We start from the raw sequence: 21427 nt of genomic DNA, 5'->3' as shown, positions 1-21427 counted from the left end.
ATTACCTGTTTCTCCCACATATTTCAACAGTGTTCAGTGTTGTAAATATTAATACTGAAAAGTACTAGTTCACACTTCATGATAGACAGGTTTCCAAAAGTTTTCTACAATAATCAATACTATTGTTGACATAGACTTCAAACTGATTTATTCAGAGCTTATGACTGAAATCAATTTTGATAATAACTACTAAGACTTTTTTTTTAATTTGCTCAGGAAGATACAAAATTGCAGAGTTCTGCTGCTTCTATAAATACATGGTAGTAGGGTACACAAAATATACATGTGAAAATTTGTAAGATTTTATTATGATTATATTTATGTGATAAATGAATAAACTATTTTGTTTAGAGTAGATTAGATTCATTTTCATTCCATGGACCCAAAAATTATGGTTTTCTCGTAAGTGTAGAAGATGTCAGAAAACATAATACAACAAATATATTTAGAACACTTGAGTTTGATATGGAGAGAGGTATGGAGCAGGACACCATGTGGTAAAGGGAAAGGAACTGTGAAGAGTTGATGGAGGAGTTGTTTGGTATCTTTTGTATAGGAGGGTAGGTTCCAGGTAACTGGTTGGTGATGGTCTATGAGAGCAGAGTTTCCCCTCAGTGAGGGCACAGTAACCAGTCACAATGGGGTATCCTGGGTGGTTAGGTTTATGGACTTAGGGAGGATGTAGAAGGTAGGAGTGCAGGGTGTGGTAGGGGTGAGTAGAGAGATGGACTCTGGAGAGAGGTTCTGGAATGGGACTAAGGATTTGAGTAGTGGCTGGAGATCATGCTGGATTGCTGGAATGGAGTCACTGTTGCAAAGTTTTGCCTTTCGCTATCATCATCTCCCTCTGATTTTATCTCTGTTTTCACTTTTCCCCCCTTTCACCCTTTCATGGTTTTTCACACCTATTTGGGTGTATTTTTGTGTAATTTTTTGGACGTAAATCTACATTGTGTATATAATTTTTCACACTTTTTCCAACTCTGTGGATCTTTGCTCCTTCCACCTGCATCAATACAGAAAAGTTTCTTTATCCCTAGCCAGATCCCAGTCTCACATACTGTTCCTGCTTTGTTGCTTGGCTGATGAAATCGCTACTAATGGCCTTATCACCAAATTACCCATCTCTGGTTGCCACCCCTCCTTTCATAATAACCTCCACATGTTCAGATTCTGCTAATCCTTAGCCCTCACAAACATAGCCATGCAAAACCATATTAACCAAGCCCAAACCTCCTTGCAGTATCTTCTCTCCATCCACAAAATTCTTCTGCTATGCAATCTCAAATTCCTGGAACCCATAACACACAATGGAACTCTTGGCCTGCAGGAATTTGAGCAACTTGCACAACAACAACTCAAAAAGCTCTCCATTGTGTTCATTTCCCACTTCCGCCTTGGAACACGACTGTTCACCATCTCGACAACAAACTTCAAAGCTCTCCCACTTCTCCTTATAGTTAAAAAACACTGTCTTTCAGACCTATTACACCTACCCCACCCTCCAAAACTCCCTCCCAACACCACACAGAATCCAGAACATAAACAGACCCACAACACAGTCATGAACCTCTCCTCCAGAAGCTTTAGTCCCACAGAAGTATCAGTCCTTTCTAAAGGTCTCACCTTCTGCCCCACTCCAAAATTCAATCATTCAGGACTTGTTAAAGACCTTCTCTCCTTCTGGCAGTCTCTAAAATGGAAAAAACTTTTTTGCCAGCAACCCTACCAATCAGTCTCATCCAAAGACCAATACTGAACCTTGCCTAACTCAGTTCATTCCTGCATCAAATGGTAATCCACCACCACTGCCCCGAAACAATCCCCTGTTAACTTTCCAGAATTTCAGTACCACACAGGACTGGAGCAACTGAATTACATTATATGCCAGAGTTTTTATTACCTCTTGTCATGCCTCAAAATGACAAATGTGCTGCCCACTATCCTCCTACAGTGGTATTTCACCATCCACCAAACCTACACAATATGCTAGTCCATCCTTACACAAGCCCTGCTCCCAGTCCCTTACCTGATGCCTCACACCCCTGTAATAGACCTAGATGCAAGACCTGTCCCATACATACTCCTACTGCCACCTACTCCAGTCCAGTACTAACATCACCTATCCCATCAAAAGCAGGGCTACCTGTGAAACCAGTCATGTGATTTACAAGCTAAGCTGCAAACACTGTGCTGCATTCTATGTAGGCATGACTACCAACAAGCTGTCTGTCCACATGAATGGCTACTGACAAATTGTGGCCAAGAAACAAGTGAACCACCCTGTTGCTGAACACGCTGCGAAACATGATATCCTTCATTTCAATGACTGCTTCACAGCCTTTACCATGTGGATCCTTCCCACCAACACCAGCTTTTCTGAACTGCACAGGTGGTAACTTTCCCTGCAATACATCCTACATCCTGTAACCCTCCTGGGATCAATATTCCTTAGTCACTGTCCTCACCCATCCAGCCCCCTTCCTGTTCCCATTCCAGCACTACACAGCCATCATTTCACCACCACACCCAGTCTTTTAATTTCCGTGTGTGTGTGTGTGTGTGTGTGTGTGTGTGTGTGTGTGTGTGTGTGTGTGTGTGTGCGCGCTCTATTAACTGTGAGAATCTTTTTCGTTGTGCCTATCTGCTACTCAGCATATCTGCTGCATGGTGAGTAGCAACTACGCTTCTCTAATAGTGTGACATTCTACCCTGGATTTTACATTATTCGAAAGATTTATATTATGTATGTTATGATACAAAAACTACAATTCACAATTCTTTTCACGAAATACTACTGAGGATGTTTAGAGAACTGAGACATGTGACAGACTGTAGAATGATCCTCCTGTCATCAATGTATATATCATGTGAAGGCCATGAAGACATAAGTAGAATATAACATATAGCAATAATTTTTCCCTAGCTCCTTTTAAGAGTGGAACAATAAAGAGAATGACTAATTGTCATAGAGGGTACCTTCCACTGTACACCAGAAGGTGGCTTGTGAACTATATGTAGAACTAATCTTTATTGTTTTGGACATGAAAACTGGGGCTGATCTGGAATGTTTATGGTAGAGATCAGAAATACAGTTATGGCAAAATAACAAAGGAAGGGGTAGGGTCTTTGTAAACAATGTCTCTTAAATAAAATACATGTTCCAGAAATACTCATTTATTGAGGAAATACAAAAAATGAATAAGATACAAGACTTTGTACAAAAGGTTTTCATTTTCAGAGAAACTGATCCATTTTTCAAATAATTTCAGAGGCAATGAAATAGGACTGTGATAACTATGTATCACCAGCGAAAATCACTACTATCATTTGTTAAGTAATTCAAAAGAAATCTAAAAACATCACAGATACTATGTACCATTCTGAGTTATTGGCCAATTTTGGAACTGCACCAATCTAAGAAATATTAATGTTATATCCAAAAAAAAGTGTGTATATTTATTTCAATATTTTGTTTAAATAATGTAGAATACAAATCTTACAGTGTTCACATATAACACTCTAAAACACAATATCAACTAAGTGTATTTATCACAGATCATATCACAGCCAGTATACAGCACCTTTTTACATGGCAGTATAGAAATTGGCTCTGCACCTCATCACATCTCTTTACATTAAAACCAAACACAGAGTTTGCAGACCCCAAGTTTTTTCTAGTCTTCTCATTTTTGAGTAAAATATCTTTTCATTATTAACTACCATGAAAAGAACAGACAAGTCAATTTCCTATTGCTTCTTAAGTTTGTATACATAGTTACAACATGTGCTGTACAAATCAGAAGACAATCTTATCCTCAATGTAAGATACCACATTACTCGAACTACCAGAATCATAGCCAACAAACCAGCAATATTTACCGTCATTTCCTGACCATCAGCTCCCACCAACCTAAAACAAAGAAGGAGGTTTTGCTACTAACATTTTACACAGACATGCATACATAAATACATTTATCATGAATATTAAAGACACAGTCACATTTTACTGGTAATACTTACCCAAGCAAAGTTTTTGGGTAGCTGAATGGGCAAAAAATTTCTGGGCAGTCCATTTGCTTTCTATCCTCCATGAGTGCCAAAATCATAGCAATCATTCCTAGTCGGAAAAAGCTTGTGCTCATAATTATCCTCATGAAGAGTGGAGTAGTATGGTAGGCTCCCATATTGTACTGCCAAAGGACTAGAAGGGGAGAAACAAAGGCAGGAGCAATAATTGCACCAATCTAGAAAAGAAATAAATTAAAGTGATTAGTGAAACAGGCATCCTGTTTCTAAGTCTTTAGCATCCAACATGAGGGTATTGAGCCTATTTACAACGTAATATAACATTTAAATGATAGACAGAAAAATTGAGAGAGAGAGAGAGAGAGAGAGAGAGAGAGAGAGAGAGAGAGAGAGAGAGAGAGAGAGAGTATCATAATGTTACACCAGAATGGAAAACTGTGAAACTTCCTTTGAATTGTATGTAAAAATTTCATGAATGCCTGAGATATAAATTAATACAGTCATAGGAATCAAAAGATATGAAAGGGAGGTTAATTTTTGAGTGTCAACAAAGATATTGTGTTGAAGGAGGTAAAATTAAATGTCAAAAATATTAATTATCCACTGTAGAGGAGGATAACCTGAAACAAACACATTTAAAATAATTTTGTATATTGTATACATATGATGTGATTGGAATCTTTTAAGAATGGGCTTTTAATTGTACTATGATGGTACTAAGATGCTGCTGTGATGCATCTTCTTCAAAACAGTCCCCTTCTGACTTAACACGCCAACTCCAAAAGTGTTTTTTCACTTTTGGAAACATTCCTGGAAATTTTTTTCCTGAAGTGTGTTAAGGATGTCTCCTTATTTGCCTAGATATCTTCAATCAAGTCATATTGTAAAAGAGGCTGCATATGGGACACTGGTGCAACCTGTTTCTGAGTATTTAGGATCTGTACCAGGTCAGGTTGAAGGAAGACATTGAAGCAATTAAGAGGTGGGCTGCTGGATTTGTTATTGGTAGGTTCGAACAACATGTTTAGGTGTTAGAGGTGCTTCCTAACTCAAATAGGAATCCCTGGAAGGAAGGTGACATTCCCTTTGAGGAACACTATTAAGAAAATTTAGAGAACTGGCATTGGAAGCTGATTGCCAAACGATCCTATTGCCACCAACAAACATTGTGCGAAAGCGCCATGAAGATAAGATACGAGGAATTAGGGCTCATATAGAAGTGTGTAGCCTGTGTTTTTCCCTCACTCCAGCTGTGAATGGAACAGGAAAGGAAATGACTAGTTGTGGTATAGGATACCCTCTGCCATGCACCGTATGGTGGCTTGCGGAGTATCTATGTGGATGAAGATGTAGATGTAGAAGATTGCTTCCTTTTTCCAGTGAAAATTTCAGTTTAGGAAACAGGTAGAAGTCCACAGGGGCCAAATCAGGGGAATATGGTAGTTGTGGAAGCACAGGAATTTTGAATTTGGTCAAAAAATCAATGGTGGGGAAGGCACTATGAGCTGTAGCATTGTCATGGTGGAGCACCCAACTCCTGTCTTTCCACAATGCAGGCCTTTTCTTCCGCACCTTTTCACACAAACGCTCAAGGACACATTTGTAGTATTCCTGGTTAATTTTCTGTTGTCCAGGTGAAAATTCATGATGCACAATATTGGGAGAATTGAGAAAAATCACCAGCATTGTCTTCACCTTTGATCAACTTTGCTGTGCTTCTTTTTTTTTTTTTTTCTGGTCATGGTGAACCTGGAGTCTTCCACTGCGAAGACTGCTCTCTGGTTTCAGGATCATATCCATATACCCATGATTTGTCACTGGTAATTACCCTATTTAACATATCTGGGTCATTTTCAGACTGATTAATCAGATCTTGGCATACTTCAAGTCGGTATTGTGTCTGGTCGCTTGACTACACTTTTGGAATGAATTTTATGGATACTTGACGCATGTTCAGATCTTCAGTTAAAATTGAGTGAACTGCATAGAAACTTAAATTACATTCATCAGCCATTTCGCTAATTGTAAGTCTGTGATCAGAATGCACTATGTCATGAACTGTCACATTTTCATTCATTTTTGAGGTGGAAGGACGGCCAGACTGTGGTTCATCTTCAAATGATTTGTGGCCATTTTTAAATCTGTTGAAGCAGACAAAAATATTTGACTGGCTCATACAATTACCTCCAAAAGCTGTTTTTAATAGTTTGTAAGTCTCAGAAGCTAATTTCCTGGTTTTAAAACAATATTTTACACAAACTCGTTGCTCTGTTTTCACATCCATTTTCAAGTAGACAGAATCCAGCAACAAGCCTTAATAGACAAGCACTCACCCAGCTGCTACAATGAACTGAATAAAGGATATGCAGGTTCCTGCCAGAAGGTGTTCAAGGACAAGGAAATGCCTCATTCCCCACCCTCCGTGTACCTGCCCACCTAATCAGTAAGCAGTAGCGGATCTGTTCTTAAAGGTTTACAAACACACTTTGTATACATTCAACTAATTAATTTCTTACCTATGTTTGAAAATTAAGGCAAATAATAAATAGCAATACATTTTTATATCTAGTTACACTGTTTATGTATTGTTTCTTGTGTAATTTATAAGCAAAATTCAAATTACCTTCTGCTATAATTACTAAATAAACGATTGTTTGAATTGGATTTTTTATGAGTGATCTATCTGGAAACTTTATTTCAAGCTCTGGTAATCTAAAAAATTTAATATAAAATATTTTTCGTGTCTAAACACTTTTTAAAAAAATGGAATACAGCCTTAAAATCATAAAAATTGGGCTTCAAAACTGTTGGGCAAAATCTGGAAATGTCACAGAAGATGTAAATTTGCTGGTTATTACACAAAAGAAGACAAATATATTAATTATTTCTATGGATAGGTCCAGTGTGGTATGTTACAATGTATAATGTCCTACCCTACTTCGTTTAGTCATTTAAATTTCTTTGTTGTATTTGTGGATTGAGCTGTATATTATAGTACCAGTACTTCCATTTAAGTTTTTGAAATATTCTTCATAATTTTGACAAGGAAGCTTTTATGTTTGTGAAGTCCATAGTTTCACATTTCTTTGAATTTTCTTTAGTCATATAGTCATAACAAATCACAACTGAAAAACCATGTTACACAAAGATAAACTACAATTTGTCAAGAAAACAGTTAGGAGATCATTGTTTCCAGCAAAAAAACATTTAGTTTTGGTGGATTTATTCAACAAGGAAAATAAAGAACACACTATGTGAAACATATACCAACATATCTATGAACACATTCAAAGAGAAAAAAAGTCAAAGAATCTTCAGCACCAAAATTTAATGTGTAACGCTCATTTCACTCGATTTCCTGCAAATGTGACATAGTTTTGATGTCACATGCAATATCAACAACCACAGTAACTGCTACTGATTTTCATTAGTATACAATGTGGACCCCTCTAACTTGGGTAAACAACTCACACGTGTTGATAGTAGTATAAATAATCCTACTGAAGGTGTCACTGTTTTGCAAGAAGTCTTGTGAGATGAGTATTGCCTGCAAACTCTTTGTGATGAAGAAGAATACAAATGTTATTGTTCATCATTTCACTTGCAGCAATTTCGGCTGTTCTCTTAGATTCCTGCCTAATGACACACTTGGGAATCACCATATATTTGGAAATAAACAGCAAAATATTTGTGAAAGGGAAGAATATAATGAATGTTATTGCTCCTTGTTTCTTTCACAGCAATTTAAGCTGTCTTCTTACATACTTATTTATCACTCATTTGGAAATTGCCACATGTTAGGAAACAAATCTGTTTTCTAATCAGAGAGAAATGTTAAGTAACATCAAATATTGTGGAACATTCTTGTATTATATTTATAAGAAAGTCCCAGAATATGTTACCAAAGCTAAGATGAAAAAAGGAGGTATATTTGCTTGCAGCATGATGTGCACCTACATACTGACTCTGTAAAGCATGACACTATTCATTATACTTGAGTTTGGTAACGGGACTTTTCTTTCATTTCTCAGTTATTGTATTATTTCTTGAAAGCTTATACCAATTATCTGTTATTAATTGATATTTAATTATAAGGATGATGTGTTTGTCATACATTTTCAATAGGACATTGCATTGTAACTGCATACTGTAAGTTATAATACAAAATAACTGAAATGCATATGGTGCCTTCCATACTAATTGTTAAGATTGTATGTGATTTCAAAACTACTCACATTTGCAGGAATACTTGTGAAATGTGTGTTTCCTAAGATTAATATATGTCAAAGAGATCATAATGAGTGAGATACAGTACTGCTATTTCTTCACTCTGCCTTAATTCTATGTAATACTAGTCTATAGCTCTACATATTCCCAATCTGTGTGACAATTTTTCACATTTTTGTTTGTGCAAGTATTTTGTAAAAATATCAGCAAACTGATTTTCTGAAGCAGTGTACTTGACATCTATTTTCATTTTAAATATATTTTTCTGACAAATTCACACTTATAATCTGTGGGTTTTAGTTTTTTACAGTTACATCTAAAAAGAGAGGGAATACAAGATTGATTGTCTTCATATAAATTCCTTTTATTTTTTATTTTTAGATCTTGGAGCACCTTAAATAACATATATTCTACAACACAAGTTGAAAGTCATATGTATTCTGCTTCTGTACAAGACAATATTAGAGTACTTAGTTTTTAATTCCTTAACTTACAATATTATCTGATGATTCTCTCTCTGAACTGTTGCCCCAATCAGCATCAGAATAAACTATTAATGTTTCATTTTTCTTCTTCTTCTTCTTCTTCTTCTTCTTCTTCTTCTTCTTCTTCACGGATGGATCACTTAGGACCACGCATAATCAACATTTGTTGGCCTTCATTTTCGCCCAGTATTCCTTCATAAGCAATGAATGGGCTAGCTTTCGTTGCTTAGACCACGTTTCTTGGTTAGTTTTTCTCTCTTCTTCCTCAAAACCCCATGTGTTTGTGATTTTTCTGATTTCATTTCTGTCATGTGGATTTGGAGACCCTAATTCTCTCAGGTCTCTTGCCGTCTATTTGTACTAGTTTGGTTTTGTAGTTTTGTTCTTTAAAAATGTATGGATTTTGTGCATTAAACTGTTTGAGTCCATTCTTTCTAAATGCCCCATAAATTGGATTCTTCTCATGCTCATTGTGTCTGTTATTTTGGAGATATTTTTATACATTTCTGCATTGGATTTTGAATAATTCACACCGTCTTTCATTCTTGGTCCTAGGATTTTCCTCATTATTTTACGTTCTTTCACTTCTAATTCCCCTTTTAGTGTTCTGTGTTGAAGGTTTAGTCTCAGATGCGTAGAGAGCTTCGGGTTTAATTACTGTTGTGTAGTGTCATGTTTTGCAGTTCCACAAGAGACTTTTTGTTGTAAATGTTTTTTGCTAACTGGAACACTGACTCCATTTTGTAATTTATCCCATAATTTACTGTACCTTTTATGTAACACGTTGTTTTCTTTAAACCTTTACAATGTGATTCCCTTTCATCACCCAGACAATGACTGAAATAATTAACAGCATAACTTAAATTGGGTCATGTTGTTCAAGTTACATAATATGAATATCTTATTAATTCTCTGTATGCCATCATGTAGTCTCTTGTCAGCCTCCACTTCTTCTCTGTCTTTTTGCACATTTGCAAATACCCCAAAATTTTAATTTTAAATTTATTTATTAAAGTTAATTTGAGTTTTTCAATTTTAATCTTATCATTATCTAAAAGGATAGAGTCATCTACACATAACAAAACATAAGGCTTAGTGTTTAAGGACCTGTAAGTATGTAGACACCCATAAGTACTGCTTTCAACAAAGACTAAATCTTTAACAAACTTTGTTCCAAGATCCTGAAAACTGCCTTAAATGATAAAACTACTTTGTTTAGCTTACCTATAGTACCTGGTTCTACATTAAAGTCTGTTGATACATTTATATAAATTTTCACAAAGAAAGACACTTTTTACACCAATTTGATTTCCAGCCAATTTTTCCTGGTTCTTAACAGCTAGTAATGTTTTTATAATCTTCAACATCACAACAGGAGCATATGTTTCATTATAATCAAATCCTTTTCTTCAAGAACAACTCCGAGCAACTAGTTTAGTCTTATAACTACTCATGTTGCCTACATCATCATGTTTCACCGTAATAACCCACTGCATGTCAATAGCCCTCCTGTTTTCAGGTAATCCACATGCTTTCCAGATCTTTATTTTACTTATTACTTCCATTTCTAATGCTATAATGTGAAACCATTCTTCTTTATCTGATCTGCTGTAAATAACACTGAAAATCCCCAAAACATCCCTAACACATTGGATATTTTGTTTTTCTTGCACTTCTGCATATTTCAGGAGCTTTAACATCTACATTTTCATCTTAACTTGATATGGAGTCATTTCTGTGCTCATTGACATTTTCTTCAACAATGTTAACCTCATAATGTGTGTCTACTTTGCAAGAGAACCAATCTTCAATATTAAAATGAAAACAATTTTCATCAACCTAATGTGTATTACAAAAACAATCTCTCTCTCTTCCAGACATAATATCTGATATATATCAATAAAGTATCCAACAATGTAGCGCTTCTTTACTCTGGAATGAAATTATCCAGAAATCACTCTGCAATAAACCATAGCCTAAACATGCTGTGCAAACCAGTTTCTGCAGTTTTGGCATTTCACCACATCACATACTAGATGGAAATGTCATTCTCAAATGCACATGTTGGTGTTCTGATTACCAAATTAACAGCAATCTTTACTGCTTCTGACCAAAAATATTTTTCAAGTTTACAACATGTAGCAACCCTTTTTTAAAAATGTTCCTATTCCTGCATTCACTCAGTCCATTTTATTGTTCTGTGTGTCTCATCATCCATTCATTCTGAATTCCCTTCACCTTAAAGGTTTTGATCTCATTTGATAGGTATATACTTGCCACAGCTTCACACAGTTTAATATGTTCTAGTATTTTGGATTTATTTTCCATTGTATACAAATAGTCATTTATAAATGTAATGATGTACCTCTTTCCATTATAAGACATGAGAATAATAGGGTCCATAATGGCAAACCTATGCTTCTAGCATTTGTAGACTTAGAGAAAGCTTTTGACAATATTGACTGGAATACTCTCTTTCAAATTCTAAAGGTGGCAGGGGTAAAATACAGGGAGCGAAAGGCTATTTACAATTCGCACAGAAACCAGATGGCAGCTATAAGAGTCAAGGGACATGAAAGGGAAGCAGTGGTTGGGAAGGAAGTGAGACAGGGTTGAAGCCTCTCCCCGATGTCATTCAATCTGTATACTGAGCAAGCAGTAAAGGAAACAAAACAAAAATTTGGAGTTAGTATTAAAATCCATGGAGAAAAAAAAATAACTTTAAGGTTCGCCGATGACATTGTAATTCTTGGAAGGACTTGGAAGAGCAGTTGAATGGAATGGACAGTGTCTTGAAAGGAGGATATAAGATGAACATCAACAAAAGCAAAATGAGGATAATGGAATGTAGTCGAATTAAGTCGGGTGATGCTGAGGGAATTAGATTAGGAAATGAGACACTTAAAGCAGTAAAGCAGTTTTGCTATTAGGGGAGCAAAATAACTGATGATGGTTGAAGTACAGAGGATATAAAATGTAGACTGGCAATGGCAAGGAAAGCGTTTCTGAAGAAGAGAAGTTTGTTAACATCGAGTATAGATTTAAGTGTCAGGAAGTCGTTTCTGAAAGTATTTGTATGGAGTGTAGCCATGCATGGAAGTGAAACATGGACGATAAATAGTTTGGACAAGAAGAGAATAGAAGCTTTCAAAATGTGATGCTACAGAAGAATGTTGAAGATTAGGTGGGTAGATCACGTAACTAATGAGGAGGTATTAAATAGGATTGGGGAGAAGAGAAGTTTGTGGCACAACTTGACTAGAAGAAGGGATCGGTTGGTAGGACATGTCCTGAGGCATCAAGGGATCACAAATTTAGCATTGGAGGGCAGTGTGGAGGGAAAAAATCGTAGAGGGAGTCCAAGAGATGAATACACTAAGCAGGTTCAGGAGGATGTAGGTTGCAGTAGGTACTGGGAGATGAAGGAGGTTGCACAGGATAGCTTAGAATGGAGAGCTGCATCAAACCAGTCTCAAGACTGAAGACCACAACAACAACAATGTCATTGCATACTATATCCAATGGATGTTTTGCCCTTGTCTGCTGACTGTGTGGAAGTCTTGTTCACTTGGCCTTTCATGCAGATGGCACACAATTTTTGTGCCTTTATATCTTCAATGTTTATACCTTCCATGTATTTCAGAAGTGCTTTAAGACTGGTGTAATTCAGGTGTCATAACCTTTGACAACAGATTTTCCTGCAGTAGGAAACACAACACAGGAGTTTCTGGCAAATTTCACAGTGTACATTTTTATTTGTAATGACAACAACATCCTTTCGTATTTGAATAGCTGCTCTTCCCTTTTCAAATGTTGCTTTTAAAGCACTTGTCTCCATCAAATAATTTTTTTCTAATACCTCTCCATTGGCATAGCTGAGAACATACATTTCACCACACTGCAATCATTCACGACAGACACTGTTTTTACAACATTAATCACTATTGATTTTTCAAACATCTGCACTTTATCAACATCTGCTAAATTGTTTAGAAAGTGTACAACACACCAGATTCCAAATACCACAAAACTGATTCATTAAATATTCAAGTTGAAGAACAACATGCATCTCAACTAACAGGCACCTCCTGAGAGTTATAATTTACTGAATAATAATAATAATAATAATAATAATAATAATAATAATAATAATAATAGTAATAGTAATAATAATGCTTTATTCAACTTTGAATGATTCATTGTATATGTATAAAAACATACATAACTCAATAATTCATTTTTCTGAATATGTCGCTGATTAACAAAACTGTTAATTACAGATAAAATGGTTTGCTTAACACTATTTACATATTTTTTCAAAGCAGTTCTTATCTGAATGTAAGTATATTCTTCATATGTGTAAAAGAAAATGTCTTCAGCTGAAATTTAAGCTTCATTGTGGGAAAGATCATAACTGTACTGGGCAGTGCATTGGCTAATTTTAAACCTGCATTCTGTGAAACCTTTTTATAAAGTATTTTTCTGTAGTTGCTGATGTAAAATTTTTCATTATTTCTGGTATTGTGCCAGTGCAAATCAGAACAAATGTTGGGCTGTAGTCTTAACATGCAATATGTATTTTAGAATGTACATCTTTATTATGGTTAACATCAGATTTTGGAAACAAGCTATGGCATAATTTTGCTCCACAGATGAATCTTATGGACCTTTCTTGAAGTAGCAATAGCTTATTTAAATTTGTTTTGGATATTACACCCCAAATTTATATTCTTTAATTAAAATGGGAGGAAAATATAGCATGATACGCAGTCTTTAGGACAACAGTGTCTTTACAGAACTTACTAACCATATTAATTGCAAGTAGCTCCTTAGACAACTTATGTGCTAAAGTGTCCACACATGTGTCCCATCTTAGATTGTTTTGAATTGTTAAACCAAGGAATTATACACTAAACACCTTTTTTGCTAATTCATATCGATGTGTAATTTAACTGCACTATTAAAAATACTGTTGTGGAACTCAATGAGACATGTTTTACAGTGCTTACATTTAAGCAGCTTTTATTAAAGTACTGAAAAATTTCATTTGTCATATTATTACACTAGGTCTCTAGTTCATTGACCAATTCCTTTTCACACACAACGGATGTATCACCTGCATAAACAACTACTTTGGAACTACAAGTGCGAGATTTTACGTCATTTGCATACACCAAAAACAAAAGAGGACCCAATACCGAGCCCTTGGCCACTCCATATTTTATATTAGTGATTTTGGATTTGTGAACACCACTTTCAGTTTTAAGCAGTAAAAACTGTTTTCGATTACTTATGTACGACCTTATTAGGTGATGAGCAGTGCCTCTGATGCCAAAGTTGCATAGTTTATCTAAACTTATTTACTGCTATAGACAGAAGTGCAAATACATTTTGTATACACACTTTTAATATGTTGATCCTGTGGCTACCATGCTGTGCAGAAGAAGCAGATTTTAAAGAGCTAATGATATTCATTATTTCCTAGTAGTTTGTCTGGGCTCGATACATGCTATGCACAAATGGATGGCGGAATCTGAAGAGCCTTTCTTGTTTTTGTTTCTTTTATCACAGTCAGTTCTTTTGTGCCCAAGTTCACCATAGTTATGAATTGTGCTTGTGACTTTTGGCAGCATTTGTGAAAGTTTTTTCCATTGAGTTTTTCCACAACTGAAGTCAATTCTGTACAAATTTTGTCCAAGACTACTGCTGTTTTCTTCCTCAAATTTACATTTTACTTTTGTGAGCTATGAGCATATTTTTTCTCAAAACTTGACTTCGGATTTTCCATGATTAATGTTTCAATTGCAGTTACAAAGTTACCACATTTTTGTGGCACTGTTAACAAATGATGCCACACACAGTATCACTTTCTTCAGAAGTTGCATCTGTCAACCAAAATTCAAGTATCAACCTGTCGGATTTTAAGAAATGCTTACTCAGTATACTCTCTACTGGTTTGAACCTCAATTGTTGTAACTAACTACAAAGAAGTAACTGATTTTTATTGCTTTTTCTTTCAAATCTATCACACAAGTTTTTCCACATTTGAAATGCTCTGTTACAGTCTTTCACATATTCCAAATGGCTACTCATAATTCATTTGGTTGTTTTTGAACAACATTTTTAACCATGTTTAGTGAGATTTTTGAGTTGTTTGTCTTTCTCAATCCATTCCTTTTCCATATCACTGTCTAGAAACTTTATTTTTTCTGTGTATTCTTCTGAAGTGAGATCCAGTAAACCTAGTTTGCTTACCACAACCAGGATTCAAAATTTCCACTTTCCAAAATGGTTTCCATTGAAATATGGAACTCAACATTTGCCTTTGTATTCTTTCAGCATTTTGTCATTCCAAGCTTATGAACCAGAAGTACAAAAACCACTTGCACAGTACTTAAGTTCATGGGAATAGGTGTCTTCCCAAGTGAAGTGCAATAGATATTCTTTAAAATGTGTGAACAGTTAACCAGTTAACCATAATTGTTTGAAAGCATTACACATGAACAAATTTGAGGTATGACTGTAGGCACCTGCATGGTACGATCATAAGCCAAACTGTTCTTTCTGGACTCCTAACATCTCCCAAAGTCTCACTGCCTGCGCACAGAACCACAGTATCACACAGGACTGGTGCAACTGAATTACATTCTCTGCCAGGGTTTTGATTATCTCTAGTCTTGCCCTGAAATGAGAAATGCCCTGCTCACTATCTTTCCCACCCCTCCCACACTGGTATTCCACTGCCACTGTGCCTACACAATATACTCATCCATTCCTACACAAACTCCTGCTCCCAACCCCTTACCTCAGGGCTCATATCCCTCTAAAAGATCTATGTGGGTGCAAGGCCTGAGCCAAGATGGCGGCTAGTGACAAGAGTAAGTTGTGTCTTAAGTGCAATAAATTAATAAAAACCATGGAAATATTTGTGATCTGTGGATTATGGTGTAGAAAACAGTTTCACAGTGATTGTGTTGGTCCAAGCAACAGTGAAATACGTCTCGTGAGAAATTCGAAAGAGTGAATTAAGTTTTGTTGTGAAGATGCGAGTCTGCCTTACATGTTGAGCTGACGAAAGAGGTAGGAACTACAACGGATTGGGAAGCTGTACAATAGTTAAGGGAAAGCGTGTCAAGTGCAGAAGTGAGTAATATTAACGAGACAAAAAGTTACAGCCACGCTGTAAAAAATAGTGTTTGTAATAAGGGTAAAGGAGAAATCAAAAAGTTAAATGAACGATTAAGAAGTCTTCAGCTAGTTGCTGATATACTGAGACAAGATATCACTAAACTTGTGAACGAAAACCACGAGTTAAAAACATTGGTTGTGAGCAGTAAATGCCAAAAGAGCATAACAACTTAAACACGCATTCCAGTGAAAGTAATGGTCAAAATTCCGTAAAGAGGCCTAACTCAAATGCCAGTGAAAGTAACGGTCAAAACTGCATAAATAGGCCTAACTCAAATGCCCTTCAATGTGAAAACAGTGGCCTAAAATGTGTAAAAAATTCAAAAACTATTTCTCGTGTAATGACAAACAAAGTGACTAAAAAAGTGCCTTGCTCACAATGAAATACATGGAATAAACCTAATCTCATGTGAACAAATAAGTTCAGTGTGTTATCAGAAAGCAGCAGCAACCCCATAAACATTGAAAGTGAACAAGCCACCCAGCGTGAAGATAAAAACATTGTAAGGAGCAGCAAAAACATCACCAACAGCCAGAAACAGCGAATAAAGAAACACAATGTGCTTTTTCTAGCGGACAGCCATGGAAGAATGCTAGCAAACATTCTACATGATGTGAATACGGATCTTCATGCAACTGGCATCGTAAAACCTGGTGCAAGGACAGAAAATAATGTTGAAGGCATCTCAGAACACAAGAATACAACAAGGAACAGTGACTCTGTTGTTTGTGTGACTGGTGCAAATGATGTAGCACATAATGAAGCCAAAAAGTGTATAACAGGTTTGAAAAATTTTTCAGATGTATGTAAGGTGGAAAACACTATTGTTGTGATGATACCTCATAGACATGACTTGATCTATAATTCATGTGTTAACAAAGAGATTCGTAAAACAAATATTAAAATCAAAGAACTATGTTCCATTTATGCTAAATGTAATGTAGTGGATATTAGTAGACTTGAAAGAAATTTGCACACTGAACATGGTGAGCATCTAAATTACCGTGGGAAAACATTTTTGTGTCAGGAGATAAACAAAGTTGTAAATGAAATACGAGCACGCAGCAGACTTGTCTTAAAAGACAGTCCCACGGAGAATGACTGTACACCTCCTTATTTAGAGAAAACAACATTACAGACGAAGGAAAGTTAGAAACCACAGTAAGTGGAAACTGCAGCAGTCTAATTCCTTCGGATAATTGTGAAATCCTAGATCATGTAGCGAAAATAAATGAATACAGAAGGTTCTGTGAAAGTAGAATACCAATGTGTAGCAGTGACAGTTTCCTCCTCCTTCATATAAATGTACAATCTCTTAGGTGTAAAATCAATGAATTACAATACTGGCTTGATAAAATCAACTGCAGTGTTCTATGCATCAATGAACACTGGATGAAAGACACTGAAATAGACTAGTGTGTTCCTCTTGGATATTCATTAGTTACAAGTTACTGCAGAAAAAGTATTACACATGGTGGGGTCTCAATATATGTCAAAAGTGACCTTGAATTGCATTACTCAGTTAGAGACATCTACATCTACATGACTACTCTGCAATTCACATTTAAGTGCTTGGCAGAGTGTTCATCGAACCACAATCATACTATCTCTCTACTATTCCACTCCCGAACAGCGAGCGGGAAAAACGAACACCTAAACCTTTCTGTTCGAGCTCTGATTTCTCTTATTTTATTTTGATGATCATTCCTACCTATGTAGGTTGGGCTCAACAAAATATTTTCGCATTCGGAAGAAAAAGTTGGTGACTGAAATTTCGTAAAAAGGTCTCGCCGCGACGAAAAACGTCTATGGTGTAATGACTTCCATCCCAACTCGTGTATCATATCTGCCACACTCTCTCCCCTATAACACGATAATACAAAACGAGCTGCCCTTTTTTGCACCCTTTTGATGTCCTCCGTCAATCCCACCTGGTAAGGATCCCACACCGCGCAGCAATATTCTAACAGAGGACGAACGAGTGTAGTGTAAGCTGTCTCTTTAGTGGACTTGTTGCATCTTCTAAGTGTCCTGCCAATGAAACGCAACCTTTGGCTCGCCTTCCCGACAATATTATCTATGTGGTCCTTCCAACTGAAGTTGTTCGTAATTTTAACACCCAGGTACTTAGTTGAATTGACAGCCTTGAGAACTGTACTATTTATCGAGTAATCGAATTACAACGCATTTCTTTTGGAACTCATGTGGATCATCTGACACTTTTCATTATTTAGCGTCAACTGACACCTGACACACCATACAGCAATCTTTTCTAAATCGCTTTGCAACTGATACTGGTCTTCCGATGACCTTACTAGACGGTAAATTACAGCATCATCTGTGAACAATCTAAGAGAACTGCTCAGATTGTCACCCAGGTCATTTATATAGATCAGGAACAGCAGAGGTCCCAGGACGCTTCCCTGGGGAACACCTGATATCACTTCAGTTTTACTCGATGATTTGCCGTCTATTACTACGAACTGCGACCTTCCTGACAGGAAATCACGAATCCAGTCGCACAACTGAGACGATACCCCATAGCTCCGCAGCTTGATTAGAAGTCGCTTGTGAGGAACGGTGTCAAAAGCTTTCCGGAAATCTAGAAATACGGAATCAACTTGAGATCCCCTGTCGATAGCGGCCATTACTTCGTGCGAATAAAGAGCTAGCTGCGTTGCACAAGAGCAATGTTTTCTGAAGCCATGCTGATTACGTGTCAATAGATCATTCCCTTCGAGGTGATTCATAATGTTTGAATACAGTATATGCTCCAAAACCCTACTGCAAACCGACGTCAATGATATAGGTCTGTAGTTAAATGGATTACTCCTACTACCCTTCTTGAACACTGGTGCGACCTGCGCAATTTTCCAATCTGTAGGTACAGATCTATCGGTGAGCGAGCGGTTGTATATGAGTGCTAAGTAGGGAGCTATAGTATCAGCGTGATCTGAAAGGAACCTAATCGGTATACAATCTGGACCTGAAGACTTGCCCGTATCAAGCGATTTGAGTTGCTTCGCAACCCCTAAGGTATCTACTTCTAAGAAACTCATGCTAGCAGATGTTCGTGTTTCAAATTCTGGAATATTCCATTCGTCTTCCCTGGTGAAGGAATTTCGGAAAACTGCATTCAATAACTCCGCTTTAGCGGCACAGACGTCGATAACAGTACCATCGGCACTGCGCAGCGAAGGTATTGACTGCGTCTTGCCGCTTGTGTACTTTACATACGACCAGAATTTCTTCGGATTTTCTACCAAATTTCGAGACAATGTTTCGTTGTGGAACCTATTAAAGGCATCTCGCATCGAAGTACGTGCCAAATTTCGCGCGTCTCTAAATTTTAGCCCATCTTCAGGATTTCGCGTTCTTCTGAACTTCGCATGCTTTTTCCGTTGCCTCTGCAACAGCGTTCGGACCTTTTTTGTGTACCACGGGGGATCCGTTCCATCTCTTACCAATTTATGAGGTATGAATCTCTCAATTGCTGTTGCTACTATATCTTTGAATTTGAGCCACATCTCGTCTACATTCGCATAGTCAGTTCGGAAGGAATGGAAATTGTCTTTTAGGAAGGCTTCTAGTGGCACTTTATCCGCTTTTTTAAATAAAATTATTTTGCGTTTGTTTCTGATGGATTTGGAAGAAATGGTATTGAGCCTAGCTACAATGACCTTGTGATCACTAATCCCTGTATCAGTCATGATGCTCTCTATCAGCTCTGGATTGTTTGTGGCCAAGACCTTAGTAGAATATGCCTTGAAGCTACAATAGAAGTAGCCGGTGTGGTAATGCATGAGCAGAAAACTGTAATTGTCTCAATCTATCTAATCCCAGGCTCTGATGAGATAGTATTTTTAGAAAAAAATTAATACTTTAATATTGTTGTTGTCAAAATATAAACAGCATAGAATTGTAATTGTAGGTGATATTAACATAGATATAAGGGCAAAGAGAAAAAATGTAATTCATATGATTAACACTCCTGTGTATAAAAAAAGGTGAAAGAAACCTCCCAAATAACTACAGACCCATTTCAATACTACCAAACATATCTAAGTTAGTAGAAAATTGTGTGCATAAGCAGATATACAGGTATTTTGAAACCAACAATATTTTAAATGAACAACAGTTTGGCTTCAGGTCACACCCATCAACTGTAAAAGCAGTAGAAGCTTTGGTAAGCAATGTTTATGAAGGGTATGAAAAAAGGGTATCGATGTCTGGAACACTTATTGACCTAAGTAAAGCTTTTGACTCCGTGTCACATGACATACTCATCAAAAAATTAAAATACTATTGCATTAAAAATAACACACTCTGACTATTCAGATCTTATCTGAGCAATAGGTTACAACTTGTATATGCAAATAGGCAGAGGTCAGAAATACTCCCTATAGAAAGAGGAATACCCCAAGGCTCTGTTCTTGGACCTTTTCTGTTCATTGTCTATGTCAATGACTTCTCAAAATACATACCATGTAAGAACATACTATATGCTGACGATATGACATTAATAAGTACAGGAGAGAACTTACAGAGTGTACTGGACAAAAATAGAGAAATGATGCAAATGGCTAATTACTGGTGTCAGGCTAACAAGCTGTGTATAAATCAAACAAAAACAGAAGAAATAATATTTAATCTCATAGTAACTAAAAATGAAAACAAAACAGTGAAATTACTTGGGCTAATCATAGACCAAAAGCTCTTATGGGAAGGACACACCAATTATATATGTAGTAAACTAGCAAGAGTACTTTTCTTATTGAATAAACTAAGAAACAGTGTGAGCAAGCAATTGCTACTCCACTCGTACTATGCTTATTTTCATTCCCAACTGCAATATGGAATATTGCTTTGGGGTAACTCCCCAGGGGCTGAATGTATTTTCAGATGGCAGAAGAAAGCTATCAGGTGCATGGAGGGGTTAGCACCCAGAGAGTCCTGCAGAAATTATTTTAAATCTCTTGGCGTAATGACAGTGCCAAGCATGTACATATACAACTGTCTAATATGTGCCAGAGAAAATCTGAAAAAATTGAACATGAGGTGTGATGTGCATGCACACAGTACAAGAAACAGTCACCTGCTGGACTTGCCTTCCACAAGACTTGCTGTAATCCATAATAACTATAAGTATTTAAGCATAAAATTTTTCAATAAGTTACCATGCCCAGCTCGTACAGTATCACTAAATAAAGATAAGAATACATTGCAAATCTGGCTAAAAAAAAAAAAAAAATTCTATTGAACTGAAGAATTCTTAGAAACTAATCATCAAAATATATGTTTTACCTAAGTTATGAAGAAAATATTTTGATATTATATAAGCTAGTTATTTACTGTGATTCTTTTCTTATGTGTGTATTTAATTACTGTATAAAACATTGTTTTACATAATGCTGAAGAAAAGGTCTTTAGTTCCTTTTCTCCCCTTTCTGTAACTATTTGAATATCATACTGAAAGTAAAACCCTCTGTAAACTTTG

At 36.4% G+C, this 21427-nt stretch overlaps 1 protein-coding gene across 1 annotated transcript in view; it reads right to left on the bottom strand.

Moving 5' to 3' along the window:
- Nucleotides 1-3161: 3161 nt before the first annotated feature.
- The window catches only part of LOC126277871 (ATP-binding cassette subfamily G member 4-like), a 366743-nt gene continuing 348477 nt past the window's right edge, over nt 3162-21427 (bottom strand). The window contains exons 13-14 of the mRNA XM_049977397.1: nt 4024-4247; nt 3162-3913 (exon numbers count right to left, since the gene is read on the bottom strand). Of these exons, the coding sequence (XP_049833354.1) occupies nt 3751-3913; nt 4024-4247 (387 nt within the window). The 3' untranslated portion in view covers nt 3162-3750. The remainder of the gene's footprint in view (nt 3914-4023; nt 4248-21427) is intronic.

Source organism: Schistocerca gregaria, chromosome 6 (genome assembly GCF_023897955.1).
Source record: "Schistocerca gregaria isolate iqSchGreg1 chromosome 6, iqSchGreg1.2, whole genome shotgun sequence".
NCBI lineage: Eukaryota > Metazoa > Arthropoda > Insecta > Orthoptera > Acrididae > Schistocerca > Schistocerca gregaria.
Note: the sequence above shows the minus strand (reverse complement) of the source record. Positions and strands in the feature narration are given on the sequence as shown.